This window comes from Podarcis bocagei (genome assembly GCF_964188305.1).
Source record: "Podarcis bocagei genome assembly, chromosome: 7".
NCBI classification, from domain to species: domain Eukaryota; kingdom Metazoa; phylum Chordata; class Lepidosauria; order Squamata; family Lacertidae; genus Podarcis; species Podarcis bocagei.
In genome coordinates, this window is record NC_138132.1 from 33,902,980 (window position 1) to 33,930,786 (window position 27,807).

At 41.5% G+C, this 27,807-nt stretch overlaps 1 protein-coding gene across 8 annotated transcripts; it reads right to left on the reverse strand.

Moving 5' to 3' along the window:
* Positions 1-826: 826 nt before the first annotated feature.
* On the reverse strand, positions 827-27,351 carry SPOCD1 (SPOC domain containing 1). 8 transcript variants are annotated; one of them, XM_081202632.1, is made up of 16 exons: positions 27,238-27,351; positions 25,005-26,526; positions 23,915-23,968; positions 20,700-20,804; positions 19,869-20,021; positions 17,776-17,878; positions 14,809-14,944; positions 14,280-14,439; positions 13,774-13,890; positions 13,218-13,343; positions 12,438-12,555; positions 12,004-12,145; positions 10,348-10,501; positions 7,380-7,469; positions 4,628-4,814; positions 827-2,843 (listed from the first exon to the last, which is right to left on the reverse strand). In XM_081202632.1, exons 2-16 carry the CDS (start codon positions 26,307-26,309, stop codon positions 2,047-2,049), a joined length of 3,747 nt encoding a protein of 1,248 aa, XP_081058758.1. In that variant the 5' UTR covers positions 26,310-26,526; positions 27,238-27,351; the 3' UTR covers positions 827-2,046. The 8 variants fall into 8 exon arrangements, with proteins under 8 accessions (XP_081058758.1, XP_081058757.1, XP_081058760.1 ...); XM_081202631.1 differs by having other exon boundaries at positions 27,223-27,335; XM_081202634.1 differs by having other exon boundaries at positions 27,234-27,253.
* Between the last annotated feature and the right edge of the window lie 456 nt (positions 27,352-27,807).

Genomic DNA, 27,807 nt, shown 5'->3' on the forward strand with positions numbered 1-27,807 from the left:
CAACCAGCTGGCTTTTGGGTGCTTGGGAAGTGCTGTGTAAGAATCTTTACAGGTTGCCCCACCCACCTGTCAAGGATCTGGGCTGTTAGACCCAAAAGGTTCCCCACCTGTGCTCTGAAGAGTGGTTTACCAGGGAAAGCGGAAGGGCAAACAGAAAGCTCAGACCTATGCTTTCTAGAAGTGGGACAAAAAACTGTGGACAAACCTATAGTCGGTAAGTTCTGCTTGATTTGCTGTTGCTGCTGGAGGCTGAGCTGGCTTCCACATCAAGGAGCATCATTTTCCAGCTATGGCTCATTTGCCAGCTATAGCCATCCCTTCACAGGAGAACCTGGTGAAGTGACCCATGCACTGTTAACTTCAAGGTTGGGCTAGCGCAATCCACTCTGTATGGGGCTGCCCCTGAACTTGGTTTGGAAGCTGCAGCTAGTGCAGAATGCAGCAGCTAGGTTGTTAGCTGGAATGCCTTACACCACCAGAATGCAACAACTATTCTGAAAGAAATGCATTTGAGCTGAAGCATTTGGGACTATTGGTTTTGCAGGTGCCTTTCTGAAGTTAATAAAGAAACATTTGCTTTCTGCTTTTGCATGCTACAAGCTGATTTTGGAGGGGATGGAGAGGCCTGCTGCTAGAAAGAAGACTCTGGATCAGATATTCCTTCCCAATCTTATGGTCCTATTGCATTTTACTAGCAAAATGCTATCAACCAACTCTGCAGGATACAGGTTGTTGGAAACCTAAGTTTAGTAACTTTTTGCAACTTCAATGAAGCTTTGGGTCTACCTTGAACCTCTTCATACACAATACATCTAGACAATTCCTCTTATAACAATTAACAAAGCTTTTATTGCTATGAACAGCTTAACAGAAAAACAGAAAAATCTGTCATGCTAGCATTCTGTATGCAGATAACATCAGTACCGACCCAACTTTCATCTTATAACATCAGTTTTTTGACCACTAGGGTCACTCTCTCTTACCCCACACAACCACATCTAATTTCAAAAAAACCCAGAAATAGTGGAACTTTATTCACTTGTATCTCTCACCATCAAACCCTTTTGTTCAGGAAGTTATTAAGCATGAATTTGCATTGTCATACTGGAGAATGCTTGTTTTCAGGCTATACTGAAATCAGCTTTGCCACAGACACTGTTTCAGATTTTGCATGCCAAGGCTCACACCATTTACAGAACCAATCAAGATGAACCACAGTGGCAAATGCATTATTTTAAAACCCAGATCTGCTCTGATCATTTAGAAACGAGGGAGTCCAATTTGATGGGTAACGGAGGGTGATAAACCTTCCACCTCTTGCAGCTTACACAGTCTGTTCCCCAATGTGATTTCCCCCTACCTGAATGCTGTTGTTGTTGCCATTAGAATTCCCACCTGCTGTTTACAATATGGTTGGCAGAGATCCAAGTCTCAATACATTGACCTGCAACTGTTGATTCCAATTTGGTAGAAAGAAAGCTTTCCAGGAAAATAGAGGTGGCCCTTTAACAAGTGGTGTGCAAACATTACTTGGCAAACCAGTCCATGTGGTATCATCTTCCTAACAAGAGGTGAAGATCACATTATCTCTCCCACTGGTTCTCCAGTTTTCTGGCCAGGTACAGAAGCATGGCAAGATTCTCCGTGGCAGGACAATACAGCTGACTGACTGACCAAAATTGTTACGTGAATGCTTAGTAAAGTTGGTCATCAGTATTCACCTCTTAGTGGCTTGCAAAATCATCACCAGTGGTCATAATGTTTTTTTCACCACAAGCACATTCTGAATATTGATCAAATCTTGCCAGAGGACAAGGATTATGAGAGTCATGAACAACAACAACAAAAGCAAATATATATTTTAAAAGTTGGAAAAGCACAAATCCAATATTAGGTGTCCCCCCCACGCTTTTTCCCTGAGATAAATTCTTAATTGCATTAGAAGATGGCTGCCATGCCTCACCACAATCTTTAAAGCCACCTTTCCCTTTCTTTGCATTTTGTTTTTAAACAACTACAGTTTAGTCCTTGAGGGCCACAAGGCTCTTAGGGCATCTGTGTATTAGGCCCCTGAGTCTGGAGATGGGACTCAACCTGCTGGATGAGGGATAAAGTTTCCTGCAACAATGAGTTGGGTTCTCCAGCAACATATGCAATGCAAGGAATCTGGGGCGAAGATAGAACCTGTGACACTTCGCAAGGTGGCAAAGCATCAGCACAAAGGATGCTCTGTAAGAATGAGGAATCTATTATGTTTGCTCCATCTGCTTCATGTTGATCTGGGCACACAGGCTCAGAAGACAAAAGAAGCTCAATAGTCTTCCAGATATGTGATTGATCAGAATCACCACAGAGCTGCACAAGATCCCTGTCCTGATGTGGCTGTGCTCCCAAGATTCCCAGACTCAAGTTGTTCCACTGTTCCACTGACCAAGAAGAACTACTTAGTGACTGGAGAGTATCACCTACAGGAAAGTGGTTGGCTTCATTTCCTGCCTCTTCATGCCGCAAAGAGGAAGGATCTCTATGAAATGTCTCTCCACCAAGCTCTTCAGGGTGAGCAAAGACAGCATCAGCTGCTAAAGGCTCTTGTCTTGGAAGGACTAGCAAGGGCCCCTCATTTCCACAGAGAAGGCTATCTATGGACAATTGTGGTGGTGGCAATGTCTGGCAAGTGTCCACTTGTGGAAGAGAAAAGCTATCAGCTCCAGTGCTGTCCTTTAAAGTGATATTCTTTCTTCTGGTTTTTGGTAAAGGATTAGATATTGTTTCCAAACTGCCTGTACATGTTCTCTTGGGCAGAATTAGTCCCAGCAACAAAGAAGGGTGGCATGGCTCAAGCCCTATGGAAAGAAAGAAAGCAAATAAACGAAATGACATGTTTCTGTAACTCTAGTGACAACCCAGAGACAAAAGCATGAGAATCTCAGCTGTTCTTAAAACAGGTGCCTTAGCTCCTAGGAAACTACAATAATTTGACTGCAGCATGCACCCCGACATTTTAAAAGCAAACTGGGGGGAGGGGCAAATCATTCAATAATTAAAAAAAAATCAAGTCCTTAAACCCACTAGCAATCATCTAACTTGTTTAGAAAAAAGCAGACGTGTACTGCTTTAGAAAATGTAAAATTTATGGTGTGTGTCTAAGGGTTTAACACCAGACACAGACTGAAGTGATGTAGTAGAATAATCCTTATTATGAAACTTCATTTACATGATGGAATCACTTCAATCAATTTGGTGCTTCCCACTGCCCTGCCTGCCTCTCTTCATCCCCTCACATCAGTCCTAGGAAATAGCATTCTTGATAAATGGACACATGATTCCCTAGCGCTTTGCAATGAGAAATAAAAGGATACCACCACTTCCAAATGTCAACAAATACATTTTAATATCCTGCTCCAGCCAGATGATCAAATTCTGTGCTGTCTCAGAATAGGCATGCAAAGGTCATATCAGATAACATGATGAAAAAGGCCAAGGGCAGAGGGATTCAGAAAAGTGGACTTTTTAAGATGACCAGCAATTGAAGGATTCTGCTCAGAGGGGCATACACATATCTGCCTCATATGCCAAACATTCAAGATTCATTTTCAAACTCTGCGAAGCTCCATCACTCCAGAAGCTCCAATATGCATACAGTGGTTCCAATGAGTACAGGCAGCTCCACAAAATCAGTAATGATCCAATTTGCTACACAAACCAGCTCCATGCGCATACTGGAGTCAGGGCCAACATCTAGGGAGGACTCAGAAGCCCCAGAATCCTTCAGTGTACTCCTTATTTTCTTTCCATGGCCTGTATTCTCTGGCAGATATTTTGCAATAATATATGCTAAACATCTGTTTCCTAGTTCCAAAATTTGGATTTGTTTTGGTAGCAAATATACAGAGCCTTGGCACCCTTGCCATTAGCACATGGCCTGGGTATTTTTCACTGAGTTACTCCAAGGGAAATGTCATTCTTCACATCATCCAGTACGTTATCCCTGGTGAATCAATGAAAATAATAAATGAATGGAAATAAAACCTACCCACATGACTGAAAAAATGAAAGTTTACTAGCCCCTTCTCTCTCCCCGCCCCGCTTTCTCCCCAACTCTCTTCTCCCCCAACTATATATGTATACATCAAAGTTTCACATCGAATATAACTGATCTGTAGAAAGAACTTTATGATCTGAAAATAGAGATGATGTATGTACTTTTGTAAGCCCAGAAAATCTTTACTAAAAAACATTTTTTTAAAAAAAGTCCTCTTGTTTGCCTTTACACCTTCTGCCTATCAGTGTCATTAGATTTCTACAAGCTTCTGTATGCTGAGAAGTAAAATTTCTCTTTCGTTTACCCTCTCTGTGCCACGGTACAAATAATCTTATAAACCTCTATCATGTCCTTCCCTCCTCAGTCTTCCCCACCCCCAATCTAACAAAACTGCTTATACAAACAAAATTCATGCAGAAAAGAAATTGTAGTAGAATAGCCATATTAGTTTACAGTGGAAAGGAAAATCTGAGTATTGACTTAATGTGGCACAAAGTGTTTTCCAGAAAGATATCTATGATAATTGTTCAATTCCACTTCCATGAACTTCAAGAAAAAGGAGAAAGATTTGTTCCCAGTTCCTACCTGGACCACCAAATGCATGCAGTTTAGAAGGCACAGGCTGGTAAGCTGCTAATGGCACCATGAATATCTCCATCTGGTTGCTGTCCACGATGCCATATCTCTGTTTATTGTTCAAGTAGGAATACAGAGTATTATAAGGGTCGAAGCCTTTGGGTAAGCTGGGGTGGAATCTTATCACTCCCATCTCCTGCGCAAACATGGGAAGAAAAAGAAAAGAAGCTATTATCAGGGAGTACAGAGCTCCTATGAAAAGGAACATTTTGCCTATTGAGCACCTGCTCTTCTTGTAAGTGTCAGGGCATTCAGGCCCACACAACACAGCTGCCAGATCAGGAGGGGCTCTGTGGCTGAAGAGCTTTTCACACCTCCTTTGGAAGAAAGCCTAACACCTCCCTTCTACCATCTGACTTACTGCCGCTGGTGCACCACTGTGGCCTCAAGCAACCCTACAGATCAGGTCAGGTCGGGATGAAAATTTCTTCAATCAAGAATAAGGGTGGCAGCAGGGAATGGCTCATCAAGTCTGGGGCCTGGAAATCACATCCACTCCTATAAGGTAAGGTCATGCTGGACTGTTTCTAGCTGCAGTTTGATTCAAAGCCAGAAGGCAGGGCCTGAAGATGGAGTGTCTTATCTGGCTCCCTGCTACCACTTTATAGTTGTTGGTAACTTCTAGGCTGCCACATCTGGCAGCAACTGGGGGTGGGTTGGGGGACATCAGATGCTGCACAAGATATCTGGGAGTTCCCAAGTGGTGTCCACTCCAGTTGTAGCCTCTCTGACGGAGAGGGAAGAAGAATGCATTTAGTTTCCAGTGGATGTGAGGCTTTGAGCCCTTCTATTCCCACATTAAGCTTCTAGTTCTTGCATTCTTTATCTCTTTCTTTCTATTTGTACTTTTGTTGTTTTTTTTATACAGTGGTACCTCAGGTTAAGTACTTAATTCGTTCAGGAGGTCCATACTTAACCTGAAACTGTTCTTAACCTGAAGCACCACTGTAGCTAATCGGGCCTCCTGCTGCCGCTGCGCCGCTGCTGCACGATTTCTGTTCTCATCCTGAAGCAAAGTTCTTAACCCGAGGTAATATTCCTGGGTTAGCGGAGTCTACATACCTGAAGTGTATGTAACCTGAAGTGTATGTAACCTGAAGTACCACAATACATTGCTCACTTCTAGCCATTAAGAGGCTCCGAGAAAGAACTTTCCCTGATCAAGGCAGGAAGATGACAGGAGTTCAAGAAAGATCCTGCCTCCTCAGAAAGTGTTTGTAAGCCCTACCTATTCCGGCCCACAGTCTGGTCCTTTACTATGTGCAACCGCAACACTTCTGGAAACAGGAAAGCGTAACAGAAGAGAGTTCTGGATGGTGCTGACATAATTTTTTTTTACTAGGAACTACCAACATACTAAGATAAAATCCTTGTACTTCAATAATAATAAATAAATAAATATTATACCCACCCACTCTGGGCGGCGTCCAACAGAACACTAAAATACAATAACTTATTAAACATTAAAAGCTTCCCTAAACAGGGCTGCCTTCAGATGTTTTCTATGGGTTTCTTTCCTTATAAATGCCCCACCACCATCTGTGTGATGGAACAGATTTGCATGTATAGGAAAGGCAAGAAGTAATTACTAAATTTATTCTTTAGCTCAGAAATTACAGATGTAACTATCAGGAGGCCCTAGATTGCTAAGAGCAATGTTATTCACCTTCTAATCTAGCTACAAGGGCTCATACTGTTCTTTGATTTATGCTGAGCATCTGGTGTTGCAGTATACTGGGTGTTACTTACTTACTTACTTACTTACTTACACACACACACACTAGGGCTGGGCAATATGATGATATATCATCCAAAACCAGTTTGAAGTCTATAGTGTGATATTGGTTTCATAGTTTTTGACCGGGCAATATGTCATGAATCATGATATGCGCTAGGGCTATGCAATATATCATCCAAAACCAGTTTCAATACCATACCATGATACTGGTTTTATCATTTTTGATCTGACAATATATTGTGAATCACAATGTGTGTGTGTCTGTGTGCTATGCAAAAATCACAATGTGGCGAAAACCGTAAAACCAGCCAATGCCTCTACATAGCTCCATTGTTATTTCAGACATTATGATTTATCAGTATAATGCAATGTTTAGCTGGTGATATATCACAAAGTTGAAAAGCAGATATCGCCCAGCCCTACTGTTCACCTCTACATAGTTCCAGCCTTATTTCAGACACCAAGATATATTGGTATATCACAACACTTAGGTGGTGATATATCACGATGTTGAAAACCAGATATCTCCCAGCCCTAACACAAACACCTTAAAACAATGTCATTAAGCTACAGCCCTAAAACAATTCAGAGCAAAACTACAATCCTTGAATGATATATCCCTGGACCCAAGGACTCAGTGGAAATATCAACCAGCAGAAAAGCAAAGTCTGGATGAGAGAACTTTTGTTCAGAGCTGCATCTGTGCTACCTTCCCTATACAGATGACACACATGCACCTGCAGAACTACCTATGGTAAATACAGAAGCAAAAAATCTGCTACATAGCTGATGCTATATAACATGTAATTTGGCTCCAAATCCCACTCTTTACAAAGGAGGATCCTGAGGAGGCACAAATCTGCATTGGATCTTCCCGATGGGGCTGTGGGAACCTTCAAGGTCAACTGTGGTATCAAATAAGCAACAGAGTCTGATTAAAATAAGAACCTTTCAGAGAGATACCTTGCTGTTTGCTGGCCATACGCTGTCTAGACAGGCCCAGACATCCTCAGGGAGAATACAGCCCCTTCCCTGTAGAAGATGTGGTAAGGCCTAGACGAATCAAAAGAGCATAAAGAACACTATCATAAGAGAAATCCACATGTCTGTGATTGAATTTTGTTTTCCAACAATACACTGATCTAGTGGAAACAGATCTAGAATGAACATTATCTTAGCAATCCTCCTAGGGCTGTTTTAAGGGCAGCAGTTCTATCCTTACTGAAGATGGGGAGTGCAGGGAGGCTTCCTAAAACTTTCATGGCAGAAATATGATTTGAAGGATGGATTTTCCATCTCATAATTTACTGTCTTAGTGCACTACAGCAGCTTTATGACTTATTGTCGCAATATCAGAATCCCTGGAACATCAGTTTCAACTTAACCAGGGAAGAGTAAAAAGATACCTTATTTTGTCATCTCTTTTTACCCTGCTGCTCTAACAGACAGTAAGGCTTATTTAGCAGTTGCTTATCCCTCCTCCAGAGCTATTAGGACTTGGTCAGCACATCCCACCCAAGAAGCAACATAAAAGGGATGCTCTGATAATAGTGGCAAGCTTGCTGAAAGTTCTTAAATGGGTGGAGGAAATGTGGAGGTATTGCTCTGTACCTAATCTAGCCCTGCTTATACCCAGTAGAGGCTCTTACACTTGGACTACTGGGGCACAACCCTCCCAAGGAGAATGTCAAACACTTTTTTAAAGGACCCCCCCCCCCAATTTCAAAGCCACTCATTCTTCCCTGTCCCACACACATTTTATGCTTCCATTTGAACTCAAGAGAAGCTCTGAAGATATTTCCATCAATTGCCTTTTCTCTGGCCAGTCTGCTCTCTGTATCACTTAGCCACACTTAATCCAAAAGTATTGGATAGTAAGAGGTCCTTCCCATGTTCCTCAAGGAGAACTGCCAGTTTTTGAGCCCTAGCTGAACAGTTTCCCCTCCTTCCTGTTATGAAGGCAATCTACATTGATTAGAGAGGACCTAGTTTGTTCCAGCCTTATCAAATTGTAACAACTGTTCTGAGCAAACTCAGAGCTGTTTCCCTGAAGGCCAGATCTCCTCATAGGTTTTAGCAGGGGAATTCAACACAAAGCTTGTCTGTTTCTTTAATGCGGGATCCAGTGCCACACACACGGGCAGTGGCTAAATGTAAGATGTGATTAATAAACTCAAGCAAACAATGATCTGGATTACAAATGGCCACAACCTTGAAAATATGAAAACAACAAGAAGGCAGAAATGAAAATATTGGAGATATACTTCAGAGGTCCAGACTATGAGAAGCCCAGAAAAAATAAAAATTAAAAATAAAAATAATTAACAATTTGGATTGTAATTTGGCTGTTTTTTATTTTATTTTATTATTTTTTATTGGATTATAATTTGATGGATTTGTTAATTGGATGTTCTTACTGGAAAAATAATAATAATGATTTTTTAAAAAAGAAAGAAATGGCCACAACTTTATTGATTAGAGATATAGGCGGATTTTTGGCTCAGGCATTGGGTGTATATCGTTTCAGGACGGCCACCCCCCTCCCGACCAAAAATAGTTAATTAATTTTTAAAAGGTAAGGGAACCAAGTTCCTGCTCAAAAAAAACCTTGGACTTTAGTAACCAGAGAATTAACATGTTCCCTTCCCCAAGGTGCCTTTTTTACTTTAGTATTTTGTTTTGTGACTTTGCTAGAGAGCAACCAAGCAAGAAATAGCAGGCACAGTGTGCGTCGTTTTCCTTTAAAAATATCTATTTTTTAATTTGGTCACTTTGCATTTATTTCTGTGAATTTCCTGGGAGAATGGTGGATAGCTTGTGTATGTATTGCAACGAACTGTGCATTAACCATTTCCCTGTACTCACTCATTAAAAGCAGCAGCAGGTGTTGGTAAGGATTCTTTTAATTTAGAAAAAAATGTGTTTTGGATAATGAAAAGTTAAAATTGATTTGGGGTGAGGATAACTGCATGCAACTGGAAGCAAGTGTTCCTCACATTTTAAAAGTTTTTGCATGTTTCTTTAGTTCTTTGGAAATGGATATGTAGCTGTAATCAATGCACGAATTCACAAACTTATGCTGTGAGGTCTGCCTTAATTTCTAAATAAGAAATATGCAATCAATATTGTCTGAAAATGATACTTCAGCCCTCTTGCTTAGCAGCTCTTCCCATGTCCATAGATGTGCAAAGAATAATGGGTGTTTTCCATCAAGGAGACGGTGGCAATCTGCACGTCTGTAATGGCACACTTTCTTAAATAAGTGTTGTATGAGTCCTATTGTGATGAAGCAAGGTTAAAAACTGCAACCTGCCATGGGCCAGGAGTCAGCTTCTCCGGCTGAACAGCAGCCTGAAGGGAAGAAGGCAGAGTGACTCCACCTGCAGCTAATCAGCCTTCAAAGACACAGAGAAGGCACTGATGAGAACCAGCTGGCTCCAGCCTTCTTAAACAGAGCTCTCAGCAGCAGTCAGAGGCTGGAAACGAAGCCTGTGGTTCCTGGCCCTACCTTGGAGCGCAGCGCCCCGCTGCCCTGCAGAGGTTTGCGCGCAGCCGTCCCCAAGCTAGAGCAGCGAGACGGAGCCCTCCGTCTCGCTGTTCTGGCTTGGGAACAGCCTTGCTAGCTTCTGCAGGACAGCGGGGTGAAGGCACCGTCCCCAAGCTAGAGCAGCGAGACGGAGCGCTCCGCAGTGCTCCGTCTTCCTGTTCTGGCTTTGGGCTTAGCGGCGCAGCCTGCATTCGCTCTATAGGACGCACACACATTTCCCCTTAATTTTTGGAGGGGAAAATGTGCGTCCTATAGAATGAAAAATACGGTATTTCCTGTTTGTTTGGACTCGCACTCCACCAAGCTCTGCATGCTGTTGCTTGGCAACGGGACTATGACACAGCACTACCAAGTCAAAGTGTTACCAGCCACCACTGCTCATACCTGTGACAGATTACAGCTGGATCCAGAAACAGGATATGCTTTTGCCACAAATTGCTTCACACTGAACATGTGAATGACTCCTTCCCAGATGGCAGAGTTCCTGGGCTGCTTCTCCACTCGTTGATGTTTCTTTGGAATGTGAGGTGAGATTGGGCTAAAAGATATGAGGAAATATGCAAATCCAGTTCTGTTCAGAATCGTAGAACTGGAAGAGACCTCAAAGACCATCTAGTCCAACCCCCAGGGCTCAATGTAGGATCTGCAATACAGGATCTTGCAACTACAACATCCCGAACAGATGGCTATCCACTGTGCTTAAATACCTACAGAAAAGAAGAACTCGCCACTTCCGGATGCACGCTCCACCATCAAATAGCTCTTAGGAAATGTCTCCTAATGTTGGCATTCTGCCAGCTCTTGAAGACACACCTGTTTACGCAAGCATTCCTCTGAACTGAACTTCTGGTTTTATTGTTTTAAAAACTGTTTTTAAATGTCATTCTTTTCAACTGCTTGTTTTATTGGGTCCAATCCAAACAGACACAAAGGAATGTGGTAAATGGAGCCTGCTACTCCTCCTGCTCCTCTCGCTGCTAGCTATCCCAAAGAGTGCAGCTATTGGCTACTCAAAGCGGGATCAGCAAGGCTGGGGAAGAACATTTCAAGCTATGGGGACACTCTGTTGTGGACCTTAAGGTAGCTATCCCTGAACAAAGGAACTTCAAAGGGAAATCCCAACATGAAACGGCCGAGTTACAATTTATCAAGAAATTTGATTCTAGTTCATTTGGGCCTGAATAGAGACAATTGTTTCCGGTCCAACTACAGGTGTTATTTTACTCAGCAATGCTAAGCAGATTCTGTTATCACCAATTGTTGTAATGTTTCATAGTGTTTGCATACAGTTAAGCTCTAATTAAATTGGTACTTTTTGTACTTCCTTACCAATGAACTCCAGTTTTTATACTCTCTCACCCCCCCCCCCCCAGACACATACAAACTGAGAGGTATTGCAATGCATCTGATGAAGTGGACTCTAATCCATGAAAACTAACACCATAATAAATTTATTAGTCTTTAAAGTGCTTTTTTTCTTTTCTTTTCAAGAGACTAACAAAAGTACCCCTCTGGAAGTTGTTGCAATGGAAGCCATCTGTTTCTGTGGATCATTGTTTTTTAAACTTTTGTTAAGTCAGAACGTTCAGAACTATTCCTCAACAACTCAGCCAATAACACAGGACATACTGATACCAAATACGACAGCCAACAACTACAAAGGTTCCAAAAACACCAGACTAAGTCTCAGAATTTTTCTTCTTCTATCTGTTGGATGGGTGGTAGAAGAGTAAGAATCACATTTCTCCTATAAATCTAGATATGCTGTGCTTTATTATCTCATTTCTCTCTAAAAGGCTATTCAATGGAAATTTTCCTCTTACCCTTGTATGAAGGGAAAATGGCAATGCATGCCTGAGTTACTGCTACAGCTTAAAAGTAACTGTTGATAGCCACCAAATGAACAAAGCTTCACACATCTCAGACTGACTTATTTCTTTTAAGGTTTAATGTATCATTTTTTAAAGTGTTGCGTTATTTATGGGGTTTCTATCATCAATATTAAAGTTCTGTGGGTTGAGAAGTATGAATTATACAGACCTGTCCACATGCAGAGGCCTTTCTCCTTCCTCTGAGTACATGGTGCTTGGGTGCCAATGTTTGGTGGCATTTGCTTTCTGTTTTAAAGCGTGCTTGTACGTAGGTGGCTTAAATCCCTGCTCACCGCCGGCAGTAATTTGTCCTAGAAAGCCAGAAGGAACAGTGCTATTTTCCCCCCACATTAAAAGATTCTGAATCAATTTTCAATAATACTTTTACTCCATTGTCAAATTTAATTGGCAGGCCCAAGATTTTTCTACTGCTGCTTGGATTTGAAGATTGACTTTGTGAGTTTTTATTTATTATTTCTTCAAAAACAAAACTCCAAACTCAGAAGGTCAGTCTTATAAAGAATGGCTGGAATCTTTAATTCAGTGGTCCAAAAAAGCAATCCCTCTTTTTGCTGCAGAATCTTAACAAGTTTGGTAACTTACCAAAACAACTAAGATAGTTAGGATCCTCAGAACGATTCCGCTGAACATCATCTGGGTCTCTCACAGATACTCTAGGAACCTCAGAACTATGGTTCACCTCTTTGGGTGACTGTGATCCCTAAAAATAATGCAAGGTGGCAAGTTACTGGGCCCTTAACTTTTGGTTTCACTGACTACAATTAGTCTCATTAGTTAAACAACTCAACAGTCAATTAATCGGGGGGGAGGGGGAGAGCCAATTTAAAGTTTGCAGCACTTGTAAGAGCTATTGTTGACTCCTTTACAGCATCTGGCAAATTATGCGGCTCTCTGATCCTATCCAGAACAGGCTCTAACCAAAGCACTACTGAAAGAATAATCAAACTTACTAACAAAAAGTCTAAGGGACTGTAGTGTAAGGTGCACCATTACTTTTAAGACCTGCACCCCCAGGGTCCCTACGCAGGTTCTGCAGTACAGGCAAGTGCAACCCATTGCTCTTCTTTTATAGTGATTACAGGAAATTTTAATGACAAGCAGGGCAAAAGTCTAGGGCCACATTTAGGCTCTGTTTTTGCTGCACCTGCTTGGACTCAAGGAAGTGGTGCAGTTAAGTAGTTCTCCACTACCCAACAAACTGCACAGAAACCTGTATCAGAAATTCATCACATGCAGCTCAAATGCCTGCTTCATACAATCTGGTTGATCTCAGCCACCTGTATATTTTTCCTTGAGCATGAAATGATTTGCACAGTGTATGCTCAGTTGGTTGTGCTTGTCTGAACATCGCTATCTACTCACAAATATTTCTTGGAACATCAAGTCCTCTTCTGCTTCTCTCTCTATCTCTACAATTCCTTTGTGGTTGAATTTTGCAGAGCAACACCTTCGTGCTTCTTGTTCCTCTCTCTCTATTATTTCCAGCGCCTGCAAATAGCACAGCGATGTAGCCATGGCTCTAAATATGCACTTTGGGGGGCCACTTCACATATAATGCTTTTGGGCTTACACTTGATATATAATGCACAAATGCAATAAACATGTGTTTACCAAGATAGTATCATACACATACACTTGTTATGGAACCAGGGTTGGCTATGACCTGAAGCATACACTCAGTGGCACAGGTTTGCCACTGTGTATGTGTGAAAGAGTCCTAAGGCTAGGATACACATGGAAAAATAAAGCCAAACATGTCCCACCGCTGGGCTTCTATTAGGACATATTTTTCTCTAGTAAGTAAACTGCCGTCAGATAAGCACAGAGCAAGCTGCTGACTCAGAAACAACTTTGGGGTCCAAGCTGGAAACCGACTCGCTCTGCATTGCCTTTTCGTGGGCATAAAATGATTACTTACACGTTTGTTCTCTTTGGCTCTCCACTCTGCTAGTTCTGGGGGTGCCATCTCAAAGGAGCTCATCTGAACTAGTCTCTTGGGGGTAATCTCCCCAAGTATTAATTTGCGGAAGAGGTACTGAAATAAAGTGAAACAAGCAATCCTCATTGGAAAGACTATTTATTAGAATAACAATAAATCAATCCACAGCAGCAACCTTTTGCAAGTTGTTTTAAAAAAGGCTGAGAGGGTGAGCCATTTTGCATAGTCAAGGATATCTTACTAGCACAGCCAATTTAAAAAATAACAGTGATGGCTAGACACATCTTTCAACCCTACATAGGGAATAAAGATTACTTGATGACAAGTGTAACGAAGGGTACAAGTCAACAAAACATAGGGGGAGAAATGTCTATCTTTCACTGCAATTTACAATCTTTGCTTAATAAGGAGAATCACACTGCCCATTAAAAATATCAAGAGGCAAATAAAGAGTTTTGTGTGCTTTTTCATTTTGTTTTTCTGACCTGGTTTTCTGCAGATTTTAAATTGAAGAGCAGACTGCGGTACTTGTTCTTGTAGTTTTGTTCAACACAGCAAAACCGTTTGAAAATCTCCTGCTCCACTTTCTTTGCTATCTTCATGACTGTTTTTTTCTGTACACACAGGTCAGGCAAATCATCCAACCTGAAACACAGAAGGCAAGGAATGTGTTGATTTACCCAGACAGGGCATCCACACAAGGGCTGATCTGCAAACATGTCTGCACTTTCACAAATAAACTGGTCAGTGGGCCAAGCCCAGAGTCCACAACATCTCAATGCAACAGATAAATGTGTAATGCCAGTGTGGTATAACTGCTAGAGTTATTGACTTGGGCCATTGTGAGGATATCATGGGATATCATGATATGTATCATGTCTTGTACTTTTTGAAGGAATAGCGGGATAAAAAGAATAATGCTACAAATGTTTCAGATTACCTTTACCACCTTACAATCAAGACTCATACATACGTTCCTTTCCTGTGTAGACTGAGATGTCCAGGCATTTTTACCTTTTCAAAAGAGCTTCCCTCAAGGCATCCACAACCTTACGACGACTTTGTTCCTGAGTCAGCTGAGAACTGTGAACTGGAGCTGGTGCCTTGTTAAGTCCCTGGCGTCTCTTATTCCTCCTTGTCCTATTATCATCTTAGAACAAAAGAAAGAACTTTCAGATCTTCCAACATTCTCCCAAAGGAACTTACAGAACAGAAAGTATATGAAGACTCAGTACTGCCTGCTTTTAAGGCAGGGGTATGGAACCTCAGGCCTGGGGGCCAAATGTAGCCTTTCAGACCTCTCTGTATGACCCTTGGAACTCTCCAGACTACACCCATCACTGGCCTTACTTTAAAACAAGAGCATTTTTGCCTGGTGTGCTTGAACTATGTGCCCCTTGTTTTTCTTGATGGAGGGGTGTGTGTGTGCAGAAAGTCGTCTACAGTACAAAGGTAAAATTTCTATTTGTTGCTCTGCCCAGTTTTGCCTCCGGCTCCACCTACCACTGGCCTTCAGAACATTGCCTAGAATGGAACAAAAATTGTTCCCCATCTGTTTAAGGGGTTAAGCTTTTCTGAAAAATCAATGGCTACATTCTCAGTTATAGAAGTGAGAAACACACATGCACTCAAAACAGCCAACACTCATTTTCTTCTCCCAGCTGAAAACTGCTCTCTAGTAATCAGCAGCCAAAAGCAAACTATATCATAGAACTATATAATTAGAACTTGTATAAGCAATCCTTTTTGGGGAGTAATGGCCCCACAATTTTGTTTCAAGGCGCAAATATTATTTCCCCCCACTGCTGCCCCAGGCTGTGCTTGTTTTATACAACACCTTTGTATTGCTGGTTAAATGCAATTCACCCTCAAGCTAACACCTGTTGCCACTGAGACGCTACAAGAAGACTGCATGATGGTCAGCTACATGAGCACTTCCCCATTTTTAACATCTGAACATTCATTGATATAGCCTATAAAAAGGAGGGGGAAGTAGCCAGCATGAGCAGACCCTGGAGTCTAGAGCTGTGAAGATGTTGTGAAATGCTGTTGCTTTCATTCCACAGTACTTGGAACCACCAAGAGATAAAAAGGAACATTTTGCTACCACAGCAAAAATGCAAATTCAGTGTTTTTTATCAACACTGTCTAATTTGCCTAATGTACTCCAGCTGCTGAACTGCAGCACTTTAAAATCAAAATTTGAGTTTATTTCCCCTCCAAAGTACTAGCCTCAGTCCTAGAGTAAATTTTAAAATATCCACAGAATGTAAAAAAGTGTGAGCCACAATGTGTCATAGCAGTTGTTGTTCTGGGCATAGCAGGACTCTCAACAGTTTGGTACCCATGATGGGCTTGCTTTGGTTACTGGCAGTGCTGTGATAAAACATTCAAGAAATAAAGAACTTGCCCTCTTCACAGTTCCTTCCCCAGGGAAGCCACACTGCCAACAGCTTTCTCTACACTTAGAAAAGCATCAGAGCTGAAACTATTTGAGCACACAACCCTTAACTGCTTCAGACAAGGTGTACTATAAGCATTTTTCAGTTGCTGCTTTTTTAAAAAAGAAAAGAATATTCTGCCCTGAGAAAACCTTCTGACTCTAGGACACCAACAGGTGGTTTTGTAACACCTCATGGACTCAACAAGCCCTTCACCAGTCTGAAAGTATCCTGGGATTTATCAAATAACATTTCAATATTGAACTGGTTACTGAAATGTCTGAGCTATATAGAACACACAAATCTGTAGCTAGTGAGCTCTAACTGAGCAGGGAAGTTATGATTGCAGGGCCCTATCCTCTTGGGCTACATATAAAGCATCTATTTAATGCACATTTAAAGGACATGACTTCCCTACCCCCCAAAAATCCAGAGAACTGTAGTTTAAGGGTGCTGGGAACTGCAGCTCTGCTACAACTGCAGTACCCAGGATTCTTTGGGGAAGTTGTTTTTTTAAATACATGTCGTGTACACAGCTTTTTTACCACATAAAGCACTGTGCACAGTGATACCATGAGCCCCCTCCTACCAACCTAGCAGTTTGAAAGCACACCAGTGCAAGCAGATAAATAGGTATCGCTGCGGCAGGAAGGTAAACGGCATTTCCGTGCGCTCTGGTTTCTGTCACAGTGTTCTGTTGCGCCAGAAGCGGTTTAGTCATGCTGGCCACATGACCTGGAAAGCTGTCTGTGGACAAACGCCGGCTCCCTTGGCCTGAAAGCGAGATGAGCGCTGCACCCCATAGTCGCCTTTGACTGGATTTAACTGTCCAGGGGTCCCTTACCTTTACCTTTATTACCTATGAGCCCCAATGGAGCAGACCAAAGGTCCTATGGGAAGTCACAGGCCTGAGTGCAACTGCATTCGCCTCATGCGATTTCCAACCAGTAGCATTCAGAGGCATACTGCCTCTGACAGTGGAGGGCAAACATAAGACATCCTGGCTACATAGCTTTTATTCTCCATTGATTTGTGTCTTCCTCATTCATTCATTCATTCATTCACTATTTGCAACACTGGTGAGAGGGAAGACTTCAGCCTTGTGAGCTCTATTCTGCTATTCTGTATTTTTGCTATATCTCCATTGGATAACTCCAATATCCACCAACCAGAGTCAGGCGTAAAATTGTGGCTGGTGTATGGAGTCAATTATCTATTGTGTCTCAAAAGCCATACACTAGAATAATCTGCATATAGGAATATATATCTGTATCTGTGTCTGTGTCGTGGCAAATCAGGTATATGAACAAGAACTCTTATATACATTGTTAACAAATCAATATTCATATTTTACAAGAGGAACACAGAAACCGATATGCAACTAGCAAAAGCCCAGCCATGATACAGAATTAATTTTAGTTGGATTTTACGGATCTACTGTAAAGCGCCCAGATGTCTACCTGTCGATTTTACCTTTTGCCTATCCATGGGAAATGATGGCTAAAAGCAATAAATGTTCAATAAATAAGCAGCAACTTACCTAAATTCAAAGGCTTGTGCTGAATGACAGTTTCTGAATACAGCTTCCCTTCATTTTTACTATTTGGTAGCAGAAGAGCACAGTTGCCTTGGCTTTCCTTGTGCTGTGGGAATTGCAGGATGGTTGGAAGAAAAATGGAACTAAGTTACTGGTTTCTTTAGACCTTTAATCAGGAAAAATTGATAAAGTAAGAGACCTTTTGCTGAACGGATTCCTTCTATGAGCCCTAACCATGGCCAAGACTGGTATTGATGAACTGGAAGAATAAAGATATGGTCCCCGTTAATCGATGGATTGAAGACATGACAGCGCTCACAACATATGAACGGATTGCTTATTGACACAGACTTCATTTGGAGAAATATATTGACATTTGGAAATAATTTATACAGGATATAGTAGGCTCACAACAATCATATATATATTATGACAATAACAGTACTTACATATCTATAGAAAAATGCAAGTGTAACTGATTATATTGCGGGGGCTCAATTAGTGCCAGCGCCTTCTGTCAAGAGCTTGGGTGTAACCTTTGATGCCTCCCTTCCATGAAGGCGCAGGTTGCAGCCACAGCAAAGGTGGCATTTTCCCATCTCCGCCATATTAAGCAGTTTGTCCCTTACCTCTCGCCCTGATCTGGCCACAGTGATCCATGCAAGTCACCTCCAGGCTTGATTATTGTAACTCGCTCTACGCGGGGCTGCCCTTGAAGCTGACCCAGAAACTCCAGCGGGTGCAGAATGCTATGGCAAGGCTCCTTATGGGGTCCTTGCCACGGGATCACATTCATCCAGTGCTTTACCAACTGCACTGGCTCCCGGTGGAATACAGGGTCAGGTTTAAGGTGCTGGTTTTGACCTTTAAAACCCTATGTAGCCTAGGACCCACGTACCTACAGGACCGCCTCTCCTGGTATGCCCCGTGGAGGACCTTAAGGTCCACAAATTACAACATTTTGGAGGTCCTAGGTTGCAAGGTGGTTAGATTGGTCGCAACTAGGGCCAGGGCCTTTTCAGTACTGGCCCCGACTTGGTGGAACACTCTGTCACAAGAGACTAGGACCCTGCGGGACCTGACATCTTTCCGCAGGGCCTGCAAGACAGAGCTGTTCCGCCTGGCCTTTGGTTTGGACTCAGTCTGACCCTTTTTTCCCTCCCCTTATGGTTTTTTATCTATGGGCTATTTTTAAAATGAGGCTACATTTTAAATTGCATTTTAACCTGGATTTTAAATTAGTTTTTTCCTATTATGTTTTTACTGTAATTTTATTGGTTAGCCGTCCTGAGCCCGGCTCTGGCGGGGTATAAATAAATTATTATTATTATTATTATTATTATTATTATTATTATTATTATTATTTAGTCTGCTATACCCTACTCTATATCTCTACAGTGGGTGGGTGGGTGTGGGTGTAAATTTTTTATTCTTTTTATTTTTCTTTGCACTTTTTTCTTCTTTTTCTTTTTTCACTTTCTTCTGTGAAACTGAAATGCTCTTAATTAAAAATTAATTGAAAATAAATGGATTCTTGATCTGCTCATTATGTTAAATTTTCAGATAAAGCAGTGTGAGTGCTGCACAAATAAGTAATCAAACTGACAAAATAGAAATGGTACAATACTTCATATTCTCTTTACCCATCTCACCAACAGGATACCTTCTGTCTATGATAGGAATTGACAACTTGGTGCCTTTCTTGGCATTCCTAAGTCAATCTGTCAGTAATATTGCTGGTCTATAGCTTTCCACTCGGAATGGTTTGTAAGTTTCTAAGGGGGAGAAGTGCAGAGATGGGTTTCTCCCCTTGTGATCCTTCCCACCCACTTAGCCTAAGTTTTGTTGTCTATGCTCTGATAACCTCTAGCCTGGATTACTGCAATGTAATACATGGGGCTGCTTCTGAAGATGATTCAGAAACTTCAGCTGGTGCAGAATCTGGCAACCAGGTTGCTCACTGGTGCAAGATAGTTTCAGCACTGGCTGCCAATTAGCTTCTGGGTCCAATTCAAAGTGCTGGTTTTGACCTATAAAGCCTTAAATGGCTCAGAACCGCAATATCCCAAGAACTACCTTTCTCCAGATGAACCTACCCAAACCGAGATCATCATCTGAGGACCTTCTTCCTGTGCCTCCTTCATGAGATCCAGAGGGTAGCAACATGAGAACAGGCCTTTTCTGTTGTGGCTCTCCATTTTGTGGAATGCTCTCCCCCAGGAGATATGGCTGGCCCCTTCATTATACACCTTTAGACGCCAGACAAAAACATTCCTCTTCAATCAAACCTTTGGTTGATTAACATCTGATACCCTTTTAAATCTGCTGGGAAGATACTTGGTTTGTTTTTGTTCTTATTTATATTACATATTTTGTGGGTTTTATATTGTGTTTTTGTGTTGTGAACTTCCCCGAGATCTATGACTGAATGGCTGCATGCAGATTTTAATGAATAATAATAATATTTCAGCAGCAAGGATAGCAAGAAAGGAAGTTTAAAAAGGGGATATTTTTGTTGCAAGACATTTGCTTTGCTGGATTTTTCAACAAGGCAATCCACTTGACACCAGAGGCAAGATTTAAAAAACGCAACAATGAACAAAGGGATGGATGAACAAATACTCCCTTTAGCCAGCTCAGCGCTGAGAGGTATCAGTCACATTCTCCTTTCACACAACCTCTGCAGCATGACTGGCACCAGAGACAAGTTCGGCTTCCAACAAATTAATAAGCTCTTGACATCACTACGAAGCAGAAAGAGGCCTGAAACTTATTGCAAACTCCTATCCAATCATCTTCATTAAAAAGGAGCTTCCTCAACTATCTTAACCTTTATTGCTGTCAGCTGCTAATCATTCTACTCAGTTATTTCATCATGCTGCAGTGTAATGGGAAATATATACTGAATGGGATCTAGTAATGTGCACCTCGTCATCTGATGAATCCTCCAGTTCTATGAGCTTCCCCAAGGTGAACATTTCATCACCGTGAGTCTGAGTTCCAAGGAGTTTGACTGTTGACCCAGACAATTCCTAAAAGAAGTAAATTATAGAACAAATAGAATCAAACAGAAAATGGTTTTAAATATAAGACTAGGAGAGTATGGGGGAGGAGTGGGAACTGTCGTAAATTCCACCATAATCCTAAAATGGATCTATATTTGGCAGCTAAGCTTTCTGCTTTATTGGATCCAGGAACAGGAATTCATACATGAGGCTAAAAGGCATTAATTGACACATTTGGGTTTGTAATGTAGGTATAATAAACTGATCAAAGCGCTCATTTCCATTACAAATGCCTCTTCTCTGATTTCTTTTTGGACATTAATAAAGCAGCAGGACAAGAGAGGGGCTCTTATAGTGTTTTTTGCCCTTTTTTGTATCTGTAATGCAGATGCAAAATCTTAAGTGGACAGACTGTACACTCAGTTTAATGTGACTCTACTTGCTACCTCACATTAATATTTACATGGTCACACAATTTTATTTTATTTTTTAAAATTATGGACAGTTGCTTATTTAAGTCACTTTGTCATTATAGTAAAAAGAAAGGTTGAGGAAAGTTTTAGTGTTATGTAGAAAAAATCATCTTAGCAACAAAAGGCAGCTGTCAATCAATATGCAGCAGAATCCTATTCAGAAGCAAAACCCATTGTATTCAGTGGAGCTTACTCCCCCAGTGACTGCAACCTGAAAAAACTGTTGATCATATCCATTTTTCTACCAGTTAATAAGCACATGTGCCCTTCACTAGCAGTCTCACAAATTATAAACTGAAACTCATTGATTAATCAACTAACACTGTAATCACAACCCCCTCTGCATTGGGCTGGGGAGGAGCCGGTTTAAGAGGTGTCACTCCACAGGTAACAGAGCTCCCAATTTGCCTGTTGGGTGAAAGTGGTGCAAGTGGGATCCCCTCCACCTCAAGTGGCAGCTTGCATAAAACCCTAAAACAGGGCATTATGGGAATGGGGAAGTGCTGACCTGACCTGCTAGATCTCAAGTCAGCCTCACTATCATCATGTGATGACATCAGGCCCAACCGCTGCACAAGCAAATGGTGGCAAAGTTCCATTAAGACTTTTCAGAACTTTACACCTTAAATTAAAAACATCTTCCTTGCATCTTCTGTTACCTCAAAGGAGCAATATTAGAGTCAGAGGGTGTAAGTGTCTAATTAATGTTGATGCGTACCTTTGCTAAACAGTACTCAACATTATAGGAAGATCTTGGTGTTAGGAATAGACATTGCTTGAGTTACATGAAGTACTGTGTAGAACTACCATTCTAATTCCACTTCCAGCCAATCATGGAAAAGCAAGGCTTCAACCAAAAGCACTAGGATACGAGTGGTCAATTCATCCAGTCAGTGCCTGACCGTCCCACACTGAACCACTTCTGATTTCAGAAGTGCCAACTATCTAAACCAGAGGTTTTCAACCTTTTGGGGACCGCAGCTCACTTGACCAACTACATTCTTTCTGCGGCTTCCCTGTGGGGAAATGCGCTCCAAGCCTCAGAAGCCCAATTATGTCACCCCTTGCCTGCAGAGTCCACAGTCCTTTACCCTTTGCCCCAAAGAGAGGTGCCTCTTCACTCCCCACTTGTCTATCCATTCCCCACAGCAAGGACTAGTGGACTGGCTGGCTGGGCTCCCTCACCCACTTGCTTGCTTACTCCAAGGCCGCCTCAGCTCCTGGCAACCGGCACCCCCTGGCCAGTCCCAAAGGCACCATTTGCTAGGGGAAGCTTATAGCAAGGCCTGCAGCAACCAACAGCCACACAAGCCCTAGGGGGGTAGAGACGCAAGAGGGCAAAAATCCACATACAGAAAGAAGAGAGATGAAAAAGTGTGGTATCTCAACATCCCAGAGACAAATCTCAAGGGAAGAAGAGTCCACCAGAAGAATCTGATTCCTTTGTTCTGCAATACTGATATTTGTCAACTCATTGTGATAATTAGGATCATTTTCACCCCTCATTTCACTTCATAATTACAAAACTGATCCTCTTGGAAAGTCTGTAGCTTCTTGCTTTCCTCTCCCTTCCATTTGGTTGTTGGTAGGACAAATCAAATAGTCCTACATGAGCTGGCTCTAGCACAGACACATCTACAAGACAGTCACAAATATAGCTGCAGAGAGAGGCTGGGTTGCAAGTAATTACTCTGAGCTAGCGCAGATTAACCTGCATGTGCGACAGCTGATTTACACCTGTCTATTCAGTACATCCACAAGATGAAACAGCAGCAGACTGCTCTGAAGGCCATCACAAACACACACTGGGCTTCAAAAGTAGTGCTGTGCAAACTGCCCCATTATCAGATTTTAAGTGGCCATCACAAGCTCAAAGTTAATCTGCATCAGTTTACAAATTTGTAGAGTTGTGTACATAACCAAATGCCTATGTAGTTCAGAACACTGAGACAGAACTACTTATTAACTTTCAGAGAACAGGCCCAGCTTTAGGCGTTGGTGTGATTCAGGGGAATATGACTCTTCATGTCAAGCCTGATAACCTCACAATCTTTTATCCGCTGTATTTCCAGAGAACCCTGGAAGAAATGTCAATCTAGCTTAGTGCTGCCTACAATGGTTGGCATAGGCTCTCATAGGGACATTCTCGGCCCTACTTGGAGATGCCACACATGAAACCACTTTGACCTTTTTTTATAATCACGTGGTACATTTTATGAAATGAAATTAAACAAATATTGGACCTGCATGCTGAGCTACAGCCCTTCTGATGTTAACATGCCCAAAGGGATAATAATTGAAGCTGCAGTCCAAGCCCTACTTACTCCCAATTTAATAGGACTTCTGAGAAGACTGCAACCTTAAATTACAATTAGCACCCTAAAGCTGGCCAGTTTTAACCTGGAACAAGGCATCTACGGTAGGTAATTAATGGTTACTCAAGGGGATAATTAATCAGAGTCAGCTTATTTCCATCCCAGTGCTGTAGTGGTATATCCTACCTCTTTATTATTAAATTTAAAGGAGCTATGTTGCATAATCATACTGCAACTTGAGAAATAAGATGGTAAACCCTTGAGTTCAAATACTGCATTAAAATTAGATTACTTAATCCTCACCAAACCATAACCATAAAGCAATGAGGACAGTAAGAAGATGACATACGTAAAAGACCATTTTTACACCGTGAGATTGATGTGGTCGCAGGCTTTCTTCCTCCTTGGACAGAAAGAGAACACACCAATTATAAACCAACTTTTAAAAGCAATCTGTTTTTTAGTTGGCTGATTAAGAGAAATATCTAACAGATCACCCGTCCCCCACACTCACTGTTTCCCATCAAGATCAGCAAAGAACACCTTTCCAACCATCAGTGTTCAAAATCCAGGTAATTTTTAAAGAGTGTACAAGTGTTCTCTGAAGCTTGCCAAGTATGGCAGGAGGAATTACATTTCTTACTCTGGTGGGATTGGCTGGGGCTTTTATAATGGAATTCTGTAGAGGTCTCATTTTAGGGCCAGTTTTCGTAGATGATATTTTTATGTTATAAATAGTCCTGAAACTTTGACAGGATAAAAGAACAAATCCCATTTTTAAAAAAATACAAATATTCAGGTTTTCTACTTCACCAGGATTCTTAACCCAGGTTTGAAACTAATTAGAATTTTTTTAATTATTTTTTATTTTTCCATTTTACAAATATTTTGACTAAGTTTACAGTCAATGTGCCAAATCTTAATGACCCCCTCCCCACTTTCTGCTGTTACTTATGGTGTATCTTTTACCCCTACATATCCAATTCAAACCTGTTTACTAAATTTTTCTTTTGTATCCCCTTTAAATTGTAACTGCACGTTTTTATGTCAATCCTGCTAATGACTTAAGTTGTTTGCAATAATTTTTAAAACAGTCCACAGATTTTCCCTATTCTATATTAGGTTTGAAGCTAATTAGAAATCACTGGTGAAGTGGGAAGGCAGGTTATTTGGGACTTACATTTTTAGACTATTTTAACTGGTACATTTTACCAAGACCGCCAGCCTCTTTGAGCTTCCTGTCTGGGATGTAAAGGTAAGATACATATGACAAACATTGGTATTACTTAATGGCTGCTAAGGCCAGGTAGGAAGAATTTACAATAAAAAGCATGTGGAATAGGAGGAGGGAATATGCTATCCTAATTGGCTTACTCTTGGTCCCTTAACTATAGTAGTGTTTGCACCAGGCTACAGTGAACATGCTACTACAACCACACCTGCACAGGACTGTTTTCTTCGGATGGTTGAGTATTCACACTTTCTTCTACATTGTTGATCTCCCCATCCAAGTCCTCTTGGTGATCACTTGACATTCTTCTTTTCTCAATGAGCTTGGTAACTGCAGTGCCATCTGTGAATGACTGATACCCTGACTTGCTCTCCAACTGTGGAAAGTCAAGACCATGATCTAAAATAACATCTCCACACTCCAGGTCTCTGAATTTGTTTTCTTCATCTGTGTTTTCTTCATCAGAATCTTCCTGATCTATAACTTCATCAATTTTCAGAAGAAACCAGCAACTATCCATATTCTTGTTCCCAGACAAGGTATTGTTTGGGTTTAGAGTCTCATGTTCTTCCATACCCACTTGTTCTCCGAGAAATTCTTCAGCCGATGCATCCATAGAATCTGAAACAATTATTTCTCCTATGGACAACTCACTTTTCATTATGTCAGAAACTGTGTCCTTCAAGTCTAATTTAAGATTGGCCCCTGAAACAAAGTTAGGTTCAAATTCAGAGTTTGCCTGACATATGTCTCCTTTCTTAACAGTTGTATCAGGCAACAGAGAAGAAGCACCCATTCTTCTGGATATTTTGGAGACCTTGGTTTCACTAAATGAATTTTCAGATGAAAAAGAGGAATAAATTTTGTGAGTCTGTAAAGCTTCTGTATGAAAAGTAGCTATCAGATTTTGACTAGTATCACTGATTGATGATTCTCCTAAAAAGCTAGGTGATGTGTCCAGATCTTGATACTCTTGATACTGCGTCTCATGAATTGGAGAAGTATCTAAACACTCTTTCTCTTTTTCAATTTCTTCTTCATCACAAAGATAGATAATGGAATTATCATGGCATGATTCCTTAGAAAATCTTGCAAAAATACCTTCATCACATAGGGCAGATATATCTGTAGATTTTGCTCTTTCAGCTTTAATGCTAAAATCATTATTTGTTTCCCCAGGGTCTGATTCTCCAGAACTTAGCACTTGAACAGAAGTGTCGAGTTCCAAGCCACTTTCCACCTTGTTCACTTTTTCATATTCCAGTTGTCCCCCAGCATTCTTAATCTTGGGGGATGTCTTTAGCTTTTTAGTACAATTTTTATCCAACAAGTCAAACAGGGCAACCCTTAGTTTTTCATAAATACCGTCCTTCCTTTTGTTTTGCATTTTCTGTGGCAATTTCTTTGGATTCGGATGCATTAAACAATGTTTTTGTTTTTGTTTTTTTTGCTGGTTGGTATCCTTCAAAAGCACATAGCAAGGCTTTGTTAATTTTGTTGCTATACCTTTCATTCTGCTTGGCCAAGGTTCTGACAAAGTTTCAGAGGCCAACAGACTGTGTAAGATTTTTTCAGATGGTATGGATTCCTTTCTGAGACCTTATCTGCAATGTCTTTCAGAGTAAGAGCTAACTGTTGCTTGTACTGTTCTTTCCCTGCAAGGTGCTCATTGACCCATGTTGTTTTCTCCACCTTGACTGCAACCTGCCTATTCCGGGGAATGCTGCAAACTGTGGTAGGAAAGAAAAGGTTTTAATTATGGTAGTGGTGTGGTGTAAGCCACAGCATCAGCTCTGCCTCCTAACCCCCCCCCCCATGTCTCTAAAGACTAATGTACCCTATGCACGGTCAAAATATATAGGCTGAACCAAAATTAACATTTTAAAAAATCAGCTTTGCACACACTCTGCAGAGGCCACATATGTGCAGAATGTACATGTTCACATTAACAGATAAGCTCAGCATATCTAGAGGTGTTCCTTCTTGCCAGATGTTGTGATGCTACTATCCACATAGAATACATGTTCATATCAGCCTAACAACTAATAATGCACACACATACCTACATTTTTCCCTATTTAAATAATTTCCATGTGTTTAAGTGTCTTGTAAGCATGCCCATAAAGGCAGGTTTAAATTACTTTTGCTTTTAAAAGCTGCCCAGATTTCCACCGTCAGTAAAACAGTATATATTGTTCTGGGAAGAGGATAGGCTGGCTTGGAACTAAAGAGCTCTTCATAACTCCTATTTCCCTCCAGAGCAAACCCCCGTCTCTCCTATCGATTCTAGAACACCCCTCTCCCTTCCTCACAAACGATTCAAAAAAACGAGACGGGTGTGCCAAACAGGCGCAGGATGGGGAAGAACAATTGCGGGGAGGGGGAGGGAAAATGCAGAGTCAACAAGTACGCGCTTCTCCCTTAACGATTGCCACACGAGCCTCTTTCCCGGGCGCTGGTTCCCTCCTACGCCTCCTCACGCTCCACCGGCAGCGCCGCCCACGCCAGCGCGACACGAAGACGGGGCGGGGATGAATAGGAATCTGCGCCACGTGACCTTGGATCAAGCGGGAAACTTGCAGATTCTTTGCCTAGACGCACGTCACAAAGAGGAGGCGGCGAGGCTTGGGATTTGAAAAGGAAAGGCCGTTGGCCGGCTGTTAAGAGTTGTGTGGGCGGGGCCTGCCCTGGGCAAACTTGACAGAAAAGCAGCAGGAGCGTTTAAAAATGGTTTTCCCCCCTCCTTCGGAGCGGATTCCTCCCTGCCTCCGAAAGTCCTTTACAAAAAAGAGTAACACAAAATTATCAACGTGCGTGTTGGCATCCGCCTTTCTCCGGGACATAAGCGCAAATTATCAATAAAAACAGTTTAAAACTTTTAATAAAGAATTCAGCATTTTAAAAAATCAACGCTTAAATGCTGCATTTTCACAGGTCACATCAGAGAAGGGGTGAAATTCACCTGACACGAGAACTTTTTCATTTACCACTTTCCCTAACAAGGGGGCTGC

Bases quoted from the DNA above. Each gene is read 5' to 3' on its own strand.
- SPOCD1 (XM_081202632.1), bottom strand. From the start codon at position 26,309: ATGAAAGGTATAGCAACAAAATTAACAAAGCCTTGCTATGTGCTTTTG. The intron at 17,879-19,868 runs GTAGGTTCATCT...CAATTCCCACAG, and splicing joins AGATGATGATCTCGGTTTGG to CACAAGGAAAGCCAAGGCAA. The intron at 12,556-13,217 runs GTGAGTAGATAG...CATTATTTTTAG, and splicing joins TGATGTTCCAAGAAATATTT to GGATCACAGTCACCCAAAGA.